Here is a 15,312-nt window from a genome sequence, read left to right as displayed (position 1 = left end):
CATGATTTACGGGATAATTGGGAAATTCCGTAGGCTCCGACCAAATGGCAAGATACGAGGGAGACGAAAAACTCATTGGCTGGGACAGTTGCTGTGCGAATGTCCAAAGGGCCTATTCCATGCAACCAGGACGGCCTGGATCAAGACAGCCGGCTAGTGTGATACCCGATAGGCGTTGAGCAGGCGCAATCACATATACCAACCGGAGTTCGCTACTATTCAAGCCAGCATCGTGGTCTTTATCAACGCAACATCAACATCGTCAAGTCTGTCTGATCGAAGCTCCGGCAGACGGAATTGCATCGCATAGCATGGAGTGGCGTGGCGTGGCAGAGAACAAGGCGAAGAAGGCAGGATATAGATATTCCAATAGAACAAATTTTCTTCCCCGACCCCTTCCTTGTACATACATACACACCACGGCCTCATCATTCAATCCCCTTTTTTCGCCTTCTCACCAGCACGTCTATTCGCTGTACAGCCGGCAAAAGTAACCTCGATTGACCTCTCGTCTATTGTCCCTGGACCTCCCCTCAGTGCATGCATGCGTGGCCGGCTGACCCTATTCCAGGGGGAGTTCCATTTTCTCAAAACTCTTCAAACGGCCGCACCAGCAGGCCCGCCTGGCGAGATGCTCCTTGACTTGGGCAACGGTGTATTCACCCCGATGGAACTGGAAAGAGAGCGTGCGGAAATCAGTAACAGAATCAAATAATTAAATAATCCTCATCAGAAACAATGACAGGCTGCGAGGGAGGTAAGGGTGGGTTGGGATGGGAGGAAAGTAAAGGAGAGGACGGGGACGAGGACGAGAAGAAGAAAGAGAATGCGATCCACAGAGACTCACCATACCAGCGCCCAAAGCGGCATCCACACCGGTCTTTCGGAACACCTCCTCGAAGTGATCCGGCACACCGGCGCCGGAGGAGGCGATGACGGGCACGCCGACAGCGGCCTTGACCATGTCGACCAGCTCGAGGTCGTAGCCGCGGTTGCTGCCGTCGCGGTCGATGGCGTTGAGCAGGATCTCGCCGGCGCCCAGGGCCTGCACGGCCGTGCACAGCTGCACGACGTCAAGGTCGCGGGTCTCGCGCCCGCCCTTGATCGTGCACGCGTACCACACGTGCTCACGTCCCTGGGCGTCCGGGAACGCCGTGCGGATGGTGTGGTGGGCCGTCTCGGACGGGGAGGACACGAAGATGCGCTTCGGGTCCACGCTCACCACCACGGCCTGCGCGCCGTAGGCGGCCGAGATGGTCTCGATCGAGGTCGTGCCCGACAGGCGGCGCCCGGCGGCGTGGTAGTCCTCCGCGGCCAGCACGGCGTCGGAGCCGATCGACACCTTGTCGGCGCCGGAGGCGAAGTACAGCTTGGCGACGTCGAGGGCCGAGACGTGCTGGCCAGTGGCCGGGTCGGTCATGTCGCGGATGCCGCCGCCGATGGTGAGCGGGACAAAGACGGTCTCGCTGGTCCGTCGCAGGATCTCCAGCATGGGCAGGTCTGTGATCGGGCAGTCGCGGAAGCTCGTGATGTTGAGGAATGTCACCTCGTCGGCCCCCTGTTCGTAGTACCGCCGTGCCATGTCGACCGGTTTGCCCAGGTTGCGCACCTGGCCGGCGGCCCCCGCGGTCGACGTGGCCGACTTCTCACGCACGTCGTACTGGTCGCCCTTGGTCACCACGAGGTCACCCTGGTCGTTGGTGCGCACGTCCAGACACGCGATGATGCGACGGGTAAGGCCGTTCATCCCGCCGTCTGCCTTCCCGATGGCTCTCGAGCTAGTCCCTGGAACGGATGGAATCACGGGATCCGACCAGGTGTTGCCTTCGAGGAATGCCTTGATGACTCTCAGCCCTGCGGCGCCGGACTTCTCGGGGTGGAATTGGGTCGCAAACACGTTCCCTTTGCCGATGGCTCCCACGTAGGTTTCGTCGCCGTAGGTGGCGGTAGCGACGACCCAGCCATCGGCCTCCAGCTCGCCAGGCACGTAGGGAGCAAAGTAGCTGTGCACGTAGTAATACTTGCTTCCCTGGCTGAGCCCATAAAAGCTCTTCCCTTTGTCTGAGACGGCGGTGAGGTTTTGGTCTAGTTCATGGTGCAGCGTCGAAGCGTCGTTCCAGCCTATACAAGGCACGGACTTCTTCGATCCGTTGGCGTTCTCGGCTGAGAAGCGTTTAAGCGACGTAGGAATGAGATTCAGGCCAGACACACCGGGTGCCTCTTCTGAGCCGGTGAACAGCGCTTGGAGGCCCACGCAGATGCCGAAGAACGGCTTTCCACTGGCTATGTGGGATTGGATGGCGGGGAGGTAGCCTGCCGTGGAGAGAGAGGTTAAGCAGTGACCAAAGTGGCCGACACCGGGGAGAATGATTTTCTGTTCGGAGGAGTGGGAACTTCGTTAGAATCTGGAAACAGATGCGTTACATACAAGGCGACGGGAGGTAAGGAAGGCAAGTAGAGGCATATCAATTGTGGCTCGGATTGCCTTGAAGCAGAGCACAAGAACACAAGTCCCAAGGACAGCAACAAAGAGCTTTTGCAGGAGACCTGCTGTGCCTCTAGACTCCCAGCACGACCTTTTTCCCATCGCCTCGACCTAGAAGCAGAGAGAAGGCCTGTCCACAGGGGAGGAAACCACAAGAAGAACGATCCGAATTTTCCAAGTATCCCGCAGACTCGCTAACGAAAAGAGCAGGACCTGCACAGCACACCAACAACGACAATATCGGGAAAATAACATTGCAAAACTTACATCTGCTTTCTGCACATCCTCAGGGCTCCGGATCCATTCCACTTCCCATCCGCATTTTTCGATGGCGTTCACCAGCGAGCGGATGTTGCCCGCCACGTAGTCGAGAAGGTGAACCTTAGGCATATCTTCCCGGATACCCAGGAAATTCTTTTCCTTGGAAATAGACAGAGATGATGGCAAATCGGGTTTTTGGTCAAGGTTTCTGGCCTGGATGCGGGACTGATGATGGACAGCGATTCTTGAGAGGGTGCATGTGAGTTGTGGCGGTTCAGGGCAGATCCATCTCGTCCTCGATGTCTGCTCAGGCACGTGCTCCTCACTTGACGAGTGGTTTGTCAAAGTAGGATCGGGATGTACTCGAAGAATGAGAAGTCGTTGTTGAGATCAAAAGTGAGAAGGAAAAAAATCACCCAGTGAGTTTGCACACCAAATGCGGAAGTGAGTCACAGAATCCAATTGGCTGCTAGTAGACGACGAAAGAGAAAATCACTTCTTCCACCATCGTCGAGGTTGAGGCCAACGACAACACTCAAGACCTAGTAACTAGCAGTCCAAAGACCCAAACTATTGAATCAATCGTCTCATTCATCGTTGCTCCAGCGCTATATCATATCTGCGCGCTTGCCAGGCACAAAATTCTTTCACAGATACGCCTCCCCCCTTTCATCCAAACACTCCATTCCCTTAATGTACATTTTGGTATCACATCTCTACTCGTTTCTCGCATTCCGCTGGGATTCTGTTCTGGCGATGGGCCTCACCTATTGTGTGGTGGCCCTGATGGCCTGCAGTAAAAGCGCAAAGATCAACCCCCGAGCCACATTCTCCATCTGCAGACAGTCGAATACTTTGCCCAGTGCTTCTCCACTGGCAGCTGTCCCCATCACGCTGGTCAAGGCCTGTGGCATGCCCCTCTCGACCAGCAATTTGCGTGCTTTCAGACGGAGCTTCTCCTTCTCATCCGCTGTCAACTCCTTGGGCCACGTGGACCTCTCTTCTTCAGTGGGTAGACTATTGTACCGCAGAGTATTGATGTGCGTCGCCATTCCCTTGTCGGAAAAGTTCGTGTCGAGCACACTTTCTTGTAGCAATACACGGATTGACTCTAGTTGGGGATTGTTTGGGCGGAGGAGGAATGTCTTTGCTGCACCGAGGAGGGACAGACGGATTGACCATGCACCCGAGAGAGAGTATAGCTCAGTGAGGATGGCGAAGAACAGTTCTATCAGAATGCGAGTCTCTTCTTCCGAGACTGGCACATCTCTTTTGGCTCGTCTCGAGGGTATCTTTGCCGGCACATTAGTCGTCGAGGGGACCGAGCCCGAGTCTTCCCATTTTAACGATGGAGCAGGTGTTGATGGATTGGCTGTGATTGTGTCTTGCCGGGGCCGTGGCGGCGTCTCGGGTTTAGGAAGCGTGATAGGTTGGTAGTCGTCTGTGATGACGCTCGGTGGCGGTGGCATTGATATGACCTCTTCTGATTGACGCCCCGACTCGTTCAAGCTGATCGGTGATTGCGAACTGGCCTCCGGGCCCGACGTGACTCCAGCACTAGGTCTCGCGGGTAAGGGGGGTGGCCTCTCTTCCCCACTGTCGGTGCTTTGTCGCGGCAATTCCTGGCTGATTCGCGAAATCGAGTTGGAGGATTGCCCCGTGTGGGTTCTCGTCGGCGTTGGCCTTGCTGCAATAAGCCTCTTGGGTGCTCCTCCGACACCGGTTGCCACGGCGCCAAAGACGCCCTGTACACCACCCAGCACGGCCTTGCCGCCGCCAGCGATGTTCTTTCCGCCCTGCCCTAAGACGTTGATGAAGTTCTTGCCGACGTTTTCCAATGCAGCACCTCCCTGTACCAGAACATTCTTACTCTGGACAGGCGCCTTTTGGAGACCGGTCTCTTTGTCGAGGAATTTCTTCATGGCTTCCGTTTCGGCCAATGGCTCATACTTGACCACGAACCTCAGGTAGGCCTCGAGGCTTTGGGAGAGTGCCGCACTCGTCTGGCCTCGCCAAGGAGGCAGGGTTGGATACTTTTGCCCAAACTCTGGCACGCCCGAGAGGCGAGCAATGGTAGTCAGAGTCTGATGAAGGGGCTCGAATTCCGGGTACTTGCGGGACACCATCCATCCCGGGTACCGATTCGATGCAGGTTCTATCTGGAGCAGATACTCGTTATTCGGTTTCTGCCGAAATGTGGCTCGCTCATTCAGGTCGCCAAGATCAAGAATGGTGATCGAAGCGTTGTGTAGTGTCAAGGGGATTGCCATCATGGTTTCGATGGGCGCCGGAGCAGTTGACACCGGTGGTAGCACGTTTGGGACCGTCTCCGCCAACTGATCAAAGCTGGTGAAGGACTCCGGTTCTTTGCTGGGGCTTGGAGTTGACGAAGCGTAGGCGTTGCCATCATTGTCGAATACCAAGGAAGTGTCCAAAGATTGTTCTCCTGGCCGATTCCGATCACTATCAGAGGAGGTCGGTGTAGCCATTCCGACATCATTGGTGGCGACGGAGCTGTTTTCTTCGGGCTCGCTGGGGGCCAGTCCGCGTTTCCGCCGGGCTTCATCCTCAGCAATCATCTCGTTCAACCTTTGAGCCTCTCGCATAGCCTCTTGCATGGCCTCTTCAGCCTTACTCATACGGCGATCGTGGATCTTGCCGACATCGTCATTCTCCTTGGCTTGTGACATGGCCTCGTTCATGTCTTCTACCCCAGCATCGATAGCATTCATGAGCTCGGGTTCGCCACCTTCCAGCAGGTAAACAATCCAGCCATTGATGAACTCCGGTTTTGAGCACATGTCAATGGTGGTTTCAAGCACCAGTCCAGACAACACCTCCCTCAGGAACGTTTTGACCGGGGGACAATTGTACGACTGGGGCTCAAGGAAGTTCTGTAAGATATCATCCGCAACCAGACTGAGCTTCCGCTCTTGCTGTTCCTTGCTCAGCACATTGGCCAAATTGCTGTCGGGTTGAAATTGTAGATAGGTTTTCACTGCCGTTTCCGCGTCCTGGTTGGATGACGCCTTGAGGGCGGTGGAGAGTTCGTTGAGGAAGACAATGATGATCGAAGTCGAGTTAGCAAAGAAATCGAGAACTGGATCGGCAGTCCGTTTCCGGGAGAGATGGTTGGCGAAGGAGAGGACGAAGCTGGTGAAGGTCCGTCTGCACGTCGCTGGAAACGACCGGTCTTTGGGAAGCAGTGGACTATACCACGCCTGGACGTAGTCTCTGATAACAGCATCGGTCAAGTTGGTGAGAGCAGCTCTCGTTTCGGGTTCGAAGTCCGTGTAATCCAGCGTCTTCAGCTCGACCCTGGAGTCGACGAGACTATCGTCCTCCTCGTCCTTGGGCTTCTCTCTCCCTTCTCGCCAATCCAGGACTCTCTGCGCAACTTCAATCCCCAGCTCTTTCCTTCTCTGGTTGATCTCTTTACTCTCACCATCCAATCCGCCGCCGTACCGATTTTCCCAGGTAGCATGAAGAACGACGCCGCCTACTGCGCCGATGAGAACCAAACCGACTCTCCCGAGAACTAGGTAGGTGGAGGCGCACAGGCCAACTGCGCAGGCTCCGAGGGTCTCATTGCTCGCATTCGCAAAGAACTTGAGTGTGGCATCGAGCACAGCAGACGTCGTCAGCGCGTTCGACGGAGGCGGTAGCGGGGCGGGCGTAGGATTCGACTGTGATTTGTATTCGGGCGCCGTGGACGGTTCGACTAGGACACCATCGCCCTGAGGCGTTTCGAGAGGATGCGATGTTTCTTCCATGGTCAGTTTCACTCATAATCATCATTCCGGAGTCCACCAGCGCGGAGAATAGTGGCGTAAAGCGTTGTTGTCTGGCTTATGTATTGAGTAGGAAGGCAATGCAAAGGACACCGTTGAGCCCGCATAAGCCGGCCTTGTCGGAGCGCGCGTTGGGCGGAAAAGAAGGAGGCGTGCGACCCCTGTGCGGTTCGAGTCTCCGCACATGTGAGAGGCGCGTGGCATAGGCCAGGCCTCAAGGGATGGATCCCTGTCGCCCCGTCCAAAAGTTTCTTGCCGCATATGAGAATTTTTGATTCGAGGGTTGCACGCTTGGAAAAAAAGTTGATAGATCTTTGGTCTTTAGTTCTGGGCCAGAAAAGTAAGGGATTCCAACCTTTCTATTTCTCTGAAAACACTACCTCTACCATGTCCGACCAACTTTGCTCAAGCTGCCATGAGCCTCTGCTCATCGAGGTGGAGCCAGATAGCGATGTCGAAGAGAGCAAGGCGGCTGCCCAGATATCCAGTGTGCCCGATGATGTGGAATTGTCCTGTGGCTGCCATTACCATTGGTATGTGTGTATCATCGTCTCGAGGTTACAGTCACTGATTCGGTACATTAGGGAATGTTTTCTAGAGTCCTACACCATCACACAATGTCCAAACTGTGCCAAAGACGTATCCTCTCTTTCCCCCAGTGGATCACAACAGGTGTTGGTGACTCTCCGGAATGAAGGTGGCGTCCAAGAGCGTTATGATATCCTCCCAGCGGCCACCGAAGAAGCCTACCTGCGTGCATACCCTGAGGAGCGGAAAGGCCATGCCTACCTCGAATTCTGCCGTGAAGGGGACATCGATGCCATCATTCACATGATCAAAGACCCCGACGAAGACGACGAAGATGAAGAAAATGGGGAGAGTGCAGATATACTGCGATACCGGGGCACGTTTGAGGGCATCGAAGGCTCTGGATTACACGTCGCCATCCGATACAACCAGCAAGAGGTTGCATGGTTACTGCTGGCTCTCGGATCCCAACTCGACTGGGCTAAGTTCCCCTCAATTGTTCTCCAGGCCATGCAAGGTTTGGGGTTGCGCAAAGAGGACAGGAAGGGTGAGCCGGATATCAGGACTCTGGTAGACAGTGACGGGCGAACACCCGCCGCATTGGCACAAGAACTCGGAGGCTTGTGGACAGAATGGCTCAAGGAGGGCCGATTGATACCCTAACTTCATTTCGTTGTGGACTCAGGTCTGTCTCACGCCATAATTCTCATAGCAACCTGCGTGTGTACATGGGTTGCTAGAGATCTAAAGCAATAGGGGTGATATGATTTTGTTCTGCGACGTCCGAGTGAATCATAGCAGAATGGAGGAGTGTTGCTGCCTGATGCAAAGAAGACGCCGGGTTGATGTGAGGGTATCTCGCCCACTCACGAGGTCGTGGTCTGCTCCCGGTCTCGAAGAATGTATTTTGTATGAGTGCCATGGGCCACCACGCTCTTGTTTGTACCTTCGCCTTTGTATATTGTGACGGTGGTGAATCCCATATTTCTTCCCACCTTGCTGGCATTGCCCTCGATGGTCAAAATATCGCCCAGCTTTGCACTCGAGACGTAGGACACGTGGATGTCGGTACTCAACCCGGTCTTTTCCAGGCCGGTACTGGCAATGGCCATCCCCCCTGCCCAGTCAACGATGGTTGCGGAGACTGAGCCATGCAATCCACCCTTAGAATTGAGCAGGTTTGCCGAGACAGGAAGGCGAGCGACCATGGAGCCGTCTGTGGCACTGACCAGTTCGATGTCCGAAAAGAAGAATTTGTAGACAGGGGAATTCTGGGAGACGCGTGCCCAACATGCTTGCACGCTCTCCAAGGGTGTCTTGACCGAACCCATCTCGACAACTGGAGACAAGGACAAAGTGAATGTTCAAATCTTGGTTCTATAGGCTGTTGTAACGCGACAAAAAGATAGAAAACGAGAAAACAGGGAGACAGTTGCTGGAGCTGGCATTCAACAGAATTAATATGTGCGAATTGAATCTCCGAGCGCAGGCAAAAGGAATTTCGCCGCTCACCGCCTTTTGCTCTGGAGCGGCAGAAAAAAAGTTCCTGCTTTGCGTCTCCACAAATTGAAACTACGCAGCAAAACTCGAAATTTCCAACATCTACGCCTGGCTAGCAACGGCATTGAGTTCTGTGTGCGCAGCACCATGGCCGAGTCCAAGAAGCGGAAAGCCGTGACCAGAGATGTCGACGAAGACGCCGCCGTGGTGTCTGGGGACGAATTCGACTTTGCACATTTGGACGGGACCCTCGCGGACGACGATTCTGCCAGTGACAGTGACGAAGACGAACTGAGCAGTGGAGCCGAAGATGAGAGCGATGCAGTGTCTGTAGGGACTGCAGAATCAGCGCCACAAGAAGGTGATGGTGGTGGTGATGGCGAATTGCTCAAACCTAAAAAGAAAACACATGCCAAAAATGTTAGAGAGGTGGACATTGGTGTCGAGAATGTGGCCGATACATCTGATGAGGAGGAACCCAACTACGAGGTCGTGAAAGATGCGAATGGGAACGACAGATACATCTATCCCGAGATCGACCCTGGCGAAGATTCGGACTATTCGGTGCCAGACCACGAAGCCAACACGATTGGGAATATTCCTCTGTCGTTCTATGACTCCTACCCTCACATTGGTTACAATATCAACGGGAAGAAGATCATGAGGCCGGCTCGAGGAGAAGCCCTGGATGCACTCCTTGACAGCATCGAGATCCCCAAGGGATGGACAGGTCTCACAGACCCTGCTACCGGGAAACCGCTGGAGCTCAGCCAACAGGAACTGGAACTGCTGAAGAAGGTACAAATGAACGAGGTTGCGGCGGACGGATACGACCCGTACGAGCCCACAGTCGAGTGGTTCACCAGCAAAACGGAGATCATGCCTCTTAGCTCTGCTCCAGAACCCAAAAGGCGGTTTGTGCCATCCAAGCACGAGGCAAAGCGAGTCATGAAACTTGTCCGCGCCATTCGAGAAGGTCGTATTCTGCCTTACAAGCCGCCTCAAGAGGAAGAGGAGGAGGATGAGGGGGTCCAAAATTATGATATCTGGGCCGACGAACAACCCCGAGCGGATCATGCCATGCACATGCCCGCCCCGAAACTTCCGCCTCCGGGTTTCGATGAAAGCTACCATCCACCGCCGGAATATCTTCCAGACAAGAAGGAGAAAGAAGCGTGGGAAAAGGCCGACGAGGAAGATCGCGAGAAAGACTACTTACCTACAGATCATACGTCGTTGCGGAAAGTGCCAGGTTACGAACGGTTCATCAAGGAGAAATTCGAGCGATGTCTGGATCTGTATCTTGCACCTCGGGTACGCCGCACGAAGCTCAACATCGATCCCGAGTCACTCTTGCCCAAATTACCGAACCCAGATGAACTTCGACCTTTCCCCACGCACGAGGCTGGTCGGTTCCATGGCCACACAGGTCGTGTGCGGTCTCTGGCAATTGATCCATCTGGACTGTACCTCGCCACGGGCGGTGATGACGGCACGGCCAGAGTCTGGACATTGCTGCCCCCGCGCGAGATCTGGTCTGCAAAATTGACCTCGGACGCCGCGGTCAATGTCGTTCGGTGGCGACCTGGAAAAGACACTCCTATCTTGGCTGCCTGTGCCGGGGAAAACATCCATCTCTGCGTGCCTCGACTAGGGACTGACTTCAGCACCGAAGCCGACGCTGCCCAGGCGGTCTTGGACGCAGGATGGGGATACGCCGCCTCCGAGAGCAGCACGTCCAAGTCCACCAGTGTCAAATGGAGCCGACCGAGCTCTTCCCAACGGGATCAGGGTGTGGCTCTGGTCATCCATCTCGGCCATACGGCGAAGACGCTCTCGTTCCATTCCGGCGGCAACCACTTTGTCACCATCTGCCCAGCGACCAGTGTCCCAGCCTCACAAGCCATCGCCATCCACACCATCTCCAAACACCAAACACAACTACCGTTCCGCAAGCGACTCAAGGGCGGCGGCACTCCGCAAGTGGCGCACTTCCACCCCAGCAAGCCGGTGCTGTTCGTCGCGAACCAACGCGTCATTCGGGCGTACGACCTGTCGAAGCAGTCACTGCTGAAGATCATCCAGCCGGGGGCTCGCTGGATCAGCAGCTTCGATATCCACCCGACGAGCTCGTCGACCGCGGGCTCGGATAACCTGATCGTCGGGTCGTATGACCGCCGGCTGCTGTGGATGGACCTGGATCTCTCGCCGCGGCCATACAAGACGCTGCGGTTCCACGAGAAGGCCATCCGCGCGGTGCGCTTCCACCCGGCGACGAACCGTTATCCGCTCTTCGCCGACGCCAGCGACGACGGTAGCATCCAGGTCTTCCATGGCCAAGTCACCAGCGACATGATGAGCAATGCCCAGATCGTCCCCCTGAAGGTGTTGCGCGGGCACAAGATTACGGGCGGGTTGGGTGTCCTGGACCTGGACTGGCATCCCCAGCATCCGTGGCTCGTCAGTGCCGGAGGCGATGGGACTTGTCGTCTATGGGTTTCTTGAGCCCACCACGGTCTCTGAGGTGCGTCTTTGTATGTACTGGACTAGCTATTTAGATTCCTCGTGACGAGAAACCTGGCCGCACAACTGCCAACATGATTCTGTTCGGGAGCACCTCTGTGTTACTTGTGTCTTCTTCCACTTACCTCAGTTGCCTGTCTGTGTCCACTCATCCAAGAGGCTGTTTCCACCCCTCCTCCGGTGTCTCCAAAGGAGCAGTACCCGCCTCGTATGAAACACGATTTAAGGGAGGAAAAGAGGATGAGACTCCTTTTCAATATAGAGAGACGACTTTTCTCAGTTCTTCTGCTGCACACCTACAGGCCGCAGTCAGCAGGACGTCCATGGTGTCCACCTCAGGAACGATTTGTGGTAGGAGCTGTATGGACAGTTTCCTATGGTGCCGCCAGTTTGCCACAGCCGATGCCAGTATCACCCCATTCAGCTTGATGCCAGACGGGCTCTGAAGTCGACTGAAAGTGCCACCATCACCTCTACAGGCTGCCAGCCGAAGAACAGGCTCGGTCACCGGTGGCTTGACAATGTCAAAGAGATCGGGCCCAAGGATTATATCCAACAAGTCGGGATGGACAATGAGGTCTCGTTCCTCCAGAGTGAAAACCAGCTTGAACACAATCTGTCCACGTCGTTCAAACCTGCCTGGCCCGAGTAGTACGGATGCCGATATTTGAGTATCCCTGGGAGACATCTCGCTTCCGATCGAGGAAGGCTCGACAGGACTCGTAATTCTGCGCCAGGAAGGCATCCCTCAACATTCATGGCGTCAAATCGGACAACTCACATCTGTCAATGAACAAATTCACAGGACCGCCGAGAGGACTGAGGCGAGCATATGACCGTTCAGGCACGCGGAACCTCTCTCATAGAAGATCCTTGGGAATCCCGAACCATGAGTTGGCGAGCAATATCCCTTCGACTATTGTCCAGCCCGACGCTGGACTCCACATGGCTGAACGAAGAACGGCTTTGATATAAGTGTACAGCTCTCGTGGCTCGACCTGTTCGAAGACAAATCGTACCAAAGGCAGAGACCCGGCCGGATCACTGGTATTCTGCACGACTTCTTCCAGCATCCTACGCGTGATCGTCCCAATGCAGCCGATCTCATAGAGGGGTGCCACCGAAGCCGGAGGCATCAGGCGCGCCATGTTCAGAGCACAGAAATACTCAAGGACAGAAAGATATGGGCGGCAGCGAGGGGAGTTTTATGAGTGATGTCAAGCAAGATCATGCAAGCCGAAGGCAACCACCAAAAAGAACGAATGACTCTGTGGATCAGCATCTCGAGACTGGAGGGAAAGAAAGTACAAGAGGTGCGGTGTCAATGTAACTCCCACTAAGAGGGTTCAAAGGACTATAAGACAGCAGGATAGGCCGCACCATGGAGTTCCTGAGCCTACCTGAGTACTACAACCCTCTTGAGCCTGAGTTGGGCGAGAAGCAGAGTACGACTCAAACAGCCAAGTTGGCACAGACGCAGGCTCAGAGTCCCGGTGAGAACCGCGAGAAAGACGTCGAGAACAAGAGGACAGGCCCAGGAGTACAACCAGATGTTGCCCACGGGGAGCTCGTCCTGGCCGAGTGGTCTTCTAAAGGCGGTTCTGGCTACACTTTTCACCGCGGATGATCCTGAGGGGACCGCCGCGTTCAACGCTTTGCTCGAACAGTTCAAGCAAGACGAGGAGGCCCAGCTGGCCAAAGTGACAATGGATGACTCAGGCTGAGGAACAACTTTGGAAGAGGGTCGAAAAGTGGAAGAGCGAGATGACGGCAGATATGGGGGCACGAAAACAAAAGTTAACCTAACTGCCTAGGCTCCAGGTGCTCGAGTGATGGAATCTGGGTGCCCGTGGTGACAGACTCTAGGTACTCCAGTGATGGAGTCTAGGTTGCCGTGATGGTAAACTCCAGGTATGAAACCGAGCACAACACTGCAAACATGTACCTGATCACGCCCGGAGGCTGGCTCTCCTGGTCAAAGGACGGACAGATAGGAGGAAAGAAGCGCGAGTGAGTGTAGGCTCTCGCATGTGGTCGGGCTTGGCCATCCTCATTGATCGTAATACTGCACCATAGCTCTCACATTGTACCTCTCACATTATAGCTCTCGCATAATGGCCGAGTCAGCCAAGGACGCAGACAAACGCGCTGAAAAACGTTAATCAGACCAGTAGACCTGTGCGCGCGCGGGGAGGTTCTCGAGGTGTAAAAGAGGGCAACCCGCCATGGGCAGACAATGTCATTATCAACGGTGCGCACGCGAGAGATGAACATGCTGATGCTGGCGCTGGCACTGGCTGCAGATCCAAAATCCCATGGCTATCTTCTCGCAGGGGCACGTGGTAGGTATTCTTTGCTGCTTCATCGCTCATGGAGATTCATGCTGTTACCAACGGGCCATAGTAGTAGTTCACAACCCACCAACACCAGCCATATCTACTACCACTGACTGTCCAAGAAGTCAGTGACATAATGGCCTCCCAGGTGCTAGACGCTCCGAGAACAATCGTATTACACTGCTGGCTGCCTCTTATAGAGGCACTTGCAGGTTAAAACGTCAGTTTTTGAAGAATTTCATCCGTCCTCGTCGACGCGAGGTTCTGCAACAACCACGCTGGCCGGGCGAGCGGGTGTGGAGGAGAAGGAGCGTCGTTGTCGTTGTCGTCGTCGTCATACTCCTCCCGAGGTCTGCTTTTCGAGGAGATGGAATCGAGCGGGTTCGTTCTCACCTTCTGCGTTGCAAGTGGTTCAGAAACTGTGAGTAAGGGGGAGAACTACTACTGCAAACTCATCCTCAGGTGGCAGCAAGTATCGAACGCAATTGGAATCATCCGTTGCTATGGCAGACAATCTTGTTCCGGCTGCGTTCAATCGAAATCTCCCGAAAGAGGGAAGTGGAAATTGATGAGAGGCGCCCAACATCAAAAGCTGTGGGGAGAAGGGTATAAATATGTAGACTAGGCGAAGCTCCGACACCTGGGCTGTCGAGGTCGATTCGGAGTGCAACCCGGACTTCCCTTGTGACTTTGGTGAGAACATCGCTTCCGGACCCCCAATCCACAGGAAGCAGATCCCGGAAGCAGACAAGATATATCGAACCTAGTGGGATCGATGTTGACTCTATGGATTCAACCAATGCAGTCGTTATCCACACTTCGGCCAGCCCTAGCCTCTATAAGAAAACCTGTAGAACACGCTCATGGCCTCGAGATCGTCTGGTTGGTCGTGTTCGGTAGGACCCAACCAGTCCTTATCCTAGACGAAGCAGGACTGGGGGGGATGGCAGTTAGTTTATATAGCTCCGTGGGCAATGTCATGATTGGGATTTTCTCCTTCCGTGCTTGAGCTGGGTTCTCCTAACGAACTGACGATCTGGGCTTCATCTTTCGTCCTCTGCCATGGGTCTCGGACCCACCGAGGACGCTACACGAGGTGTTGGAGGCCTCCTTTGCCGCCGACACCAACGTCGCGGCAGACCTTGACACGCGGCTCCAGCTGGCCAGAAGCCTCGCAGTGGCCGTGTAACAATCACAGTATATCGGCTGGCTCCACCGACAGGCCTCGTCGCACAACATCCTCTTCTTCTCGCAGGATGGAAAGTGCTTCGCGGGAACCCGGCGGTTCTGCAAGAGTGGAGCGAGAAGATCCACGGGATATGCCACAGGGAGCTGGCTGGGCGCTGAGGTCGGGCTAGTGTCCACTGCAGAGAGGTCGTGCTTTGGTGTCTCAGGGGGAGTCCAAACTTGGCAGCAGCAGAACGAGTTCGAGGCGAGTGGTTTTACGATCGACAAGCAGTCGGACCTGGAGCGGGAGATCGGTTTGGAAAGTTTTTCTTCTGGAATGTGGTCAATAGATTGGATCAGGTCAGCGCGGGCCTTGGGGCTTCCGAAGAGCAACAATAAAGGGTAATTATTGATTGATATTCAAACGCGGCGACTCGGGTCCAGGAGATTGTGTGGTGGGCTGAAGGGGCGTTCAGTATACCATGTCAGGATAGTATAGATAGATACCTGGACAACGAAGGAGCTCTGTTCTTACGATCGATGGATCTGATTGGCATTGACAAGTTGCTGTCCATCTATTCTATGATATCTCATGATCATGACCGTTGCTTTTGGGCTTCGCATGCAGAATTTGATCCACCGCTCTGTGTTTCGTAATACAGTCCTGATGATTGTATGATTAGGTGCCAGGTGTGGACCTCGTCGTGGGTGTGTCCTGCCT

At 54.8% G+C, this 15,312-nt stretch overlaps 6 protein-coding genes across 6 annotated transcripts; 3 read left to right on the top strand and 3 right to left on the bottom strand.

The window, feature by feature from the left end:
* Positions 1–562: 562 nt before the first annotated feature.
* Positions 563–2,875, bottom strand: AYL99_06348 (imidazoleglycerol phosphate synthase, cyclase subunit; the record flags this gene model as incomplete). Its single annotated transcript, XM_018837857.1, has 3 exons — positions 563–673; positions 848–2,374; positions 2,753–2,875. 3 exons carry the CDS (start codon positions 2,873–2,875, stop codon positions 563–565), a joined length of 1,761 nt encoding a protein of 586 aa, XP_018692417.1.
* A 638-nt stretch (positions 2,876–3,513) lies between these two features.
* On the bottom strand, positions 3,514–6,519 carry AYL99_06347 (hypothetical protein; the record flags this gene model as incomplete). The annotated part of the gene is made up of 1 exon (XM_018837856.1): positions 3,514–6,519. One exon carries the CDS (start codon positions 6,517–6,519, stop codon positions 3,514–3,516), a length of 3,006 nt encoding a protein of 1,001 aa, XP_018692416.1.
* A 405-nt stretch (positions 6,520–6,924) lies between these two features.
* AYL99_06346 (hypothetical protein) lies at positions 6,925–7,728 on the top strand (the record flags this gene model as incomplete). Its single annotated transcript, XM_018837855.1, has 2 exons — positions 6,925–7,070; positions 7,122–7,728. 2 exons carry the CDS (start codon positions 6,925–6,927, stop codon positions 7,726–7,728), a joined length of 753 nt encoding a protein of 250 aa, XP_018692415.1.
* A 203-nt stretch (positions 7,729–7,931) lies between these two features.
* AYL99_06345 (hypothetical protein) lies at positions 7,932–8,396 on the bottom strand (the record flags this gene model as incomplete). The annotated part of the gene is made up of 1 exon (XM_018837854.1): positions 7,932–8,396. One exon carries the CDS (start codon positions 8,394–8,396, stop codon positions 7,932–7,934), a length of 465 nt encoding a protein of 154 aa, XP_018692414.1.
* A 316-nt stretch (positions 8,397–8,712) lies between these two features.
* On the top strand, positions 8,713–11,070 carry AYL99_06344 (hypothetical protein; the record flags this gene model as incomplete). The annotated part of the gene is made up of 1 exon (XM_018837853.1): positions 8,713–11,070. One exon carries the CDS (start codon positions 8,713–8,715, stop codon positions 11,068–11,070), a length of 2,358 nt encoding a protein of 785 aa, XP_018692413.1.
* A 1,399-nt stretch (positions 11,071–12,469) lies between these two features.
* On the top strand, positions 12,470–12,812 carry AYL99_06343 (hypothetical protein; the record flags this gene model as incomplete). Its single annotated transcript, XM_018837852.1, has 2 exons — positions 12,470–12,628; positions 12,684–12,812. 2 exons carry the CDS (start codon positions 12,470–12,472, stop codon positions 12,810–12,812), a joined length of 288 nt encoding a protein of 95 aa, XP_018692412.1.
* Between the last annotated feature and the right edge of the window lie 2,500 nt (positions 12,813–15,312).

The sequence above is a fragment of the Fonsecaea erecta genome (genome assembly GCF_001651985.1).
Source record: "Fonsecaea erecta strain CBS 125763 chromosome Unknown Scaff5, whole genome shotgun sequence".
Lineage (NCBI taxonomy): Eukaryota > Fungi > Ascomycota > Eurotiomycetes > Chaetothyriales > Herpotrichiellaceae > Fonsecaea > Fonsecaea erecta.
The sequence above is the reverse complement of the archived record's forward strand: the minus strand, read 5'-3'. Positions and strand labels throughout refer to the sequence as shown.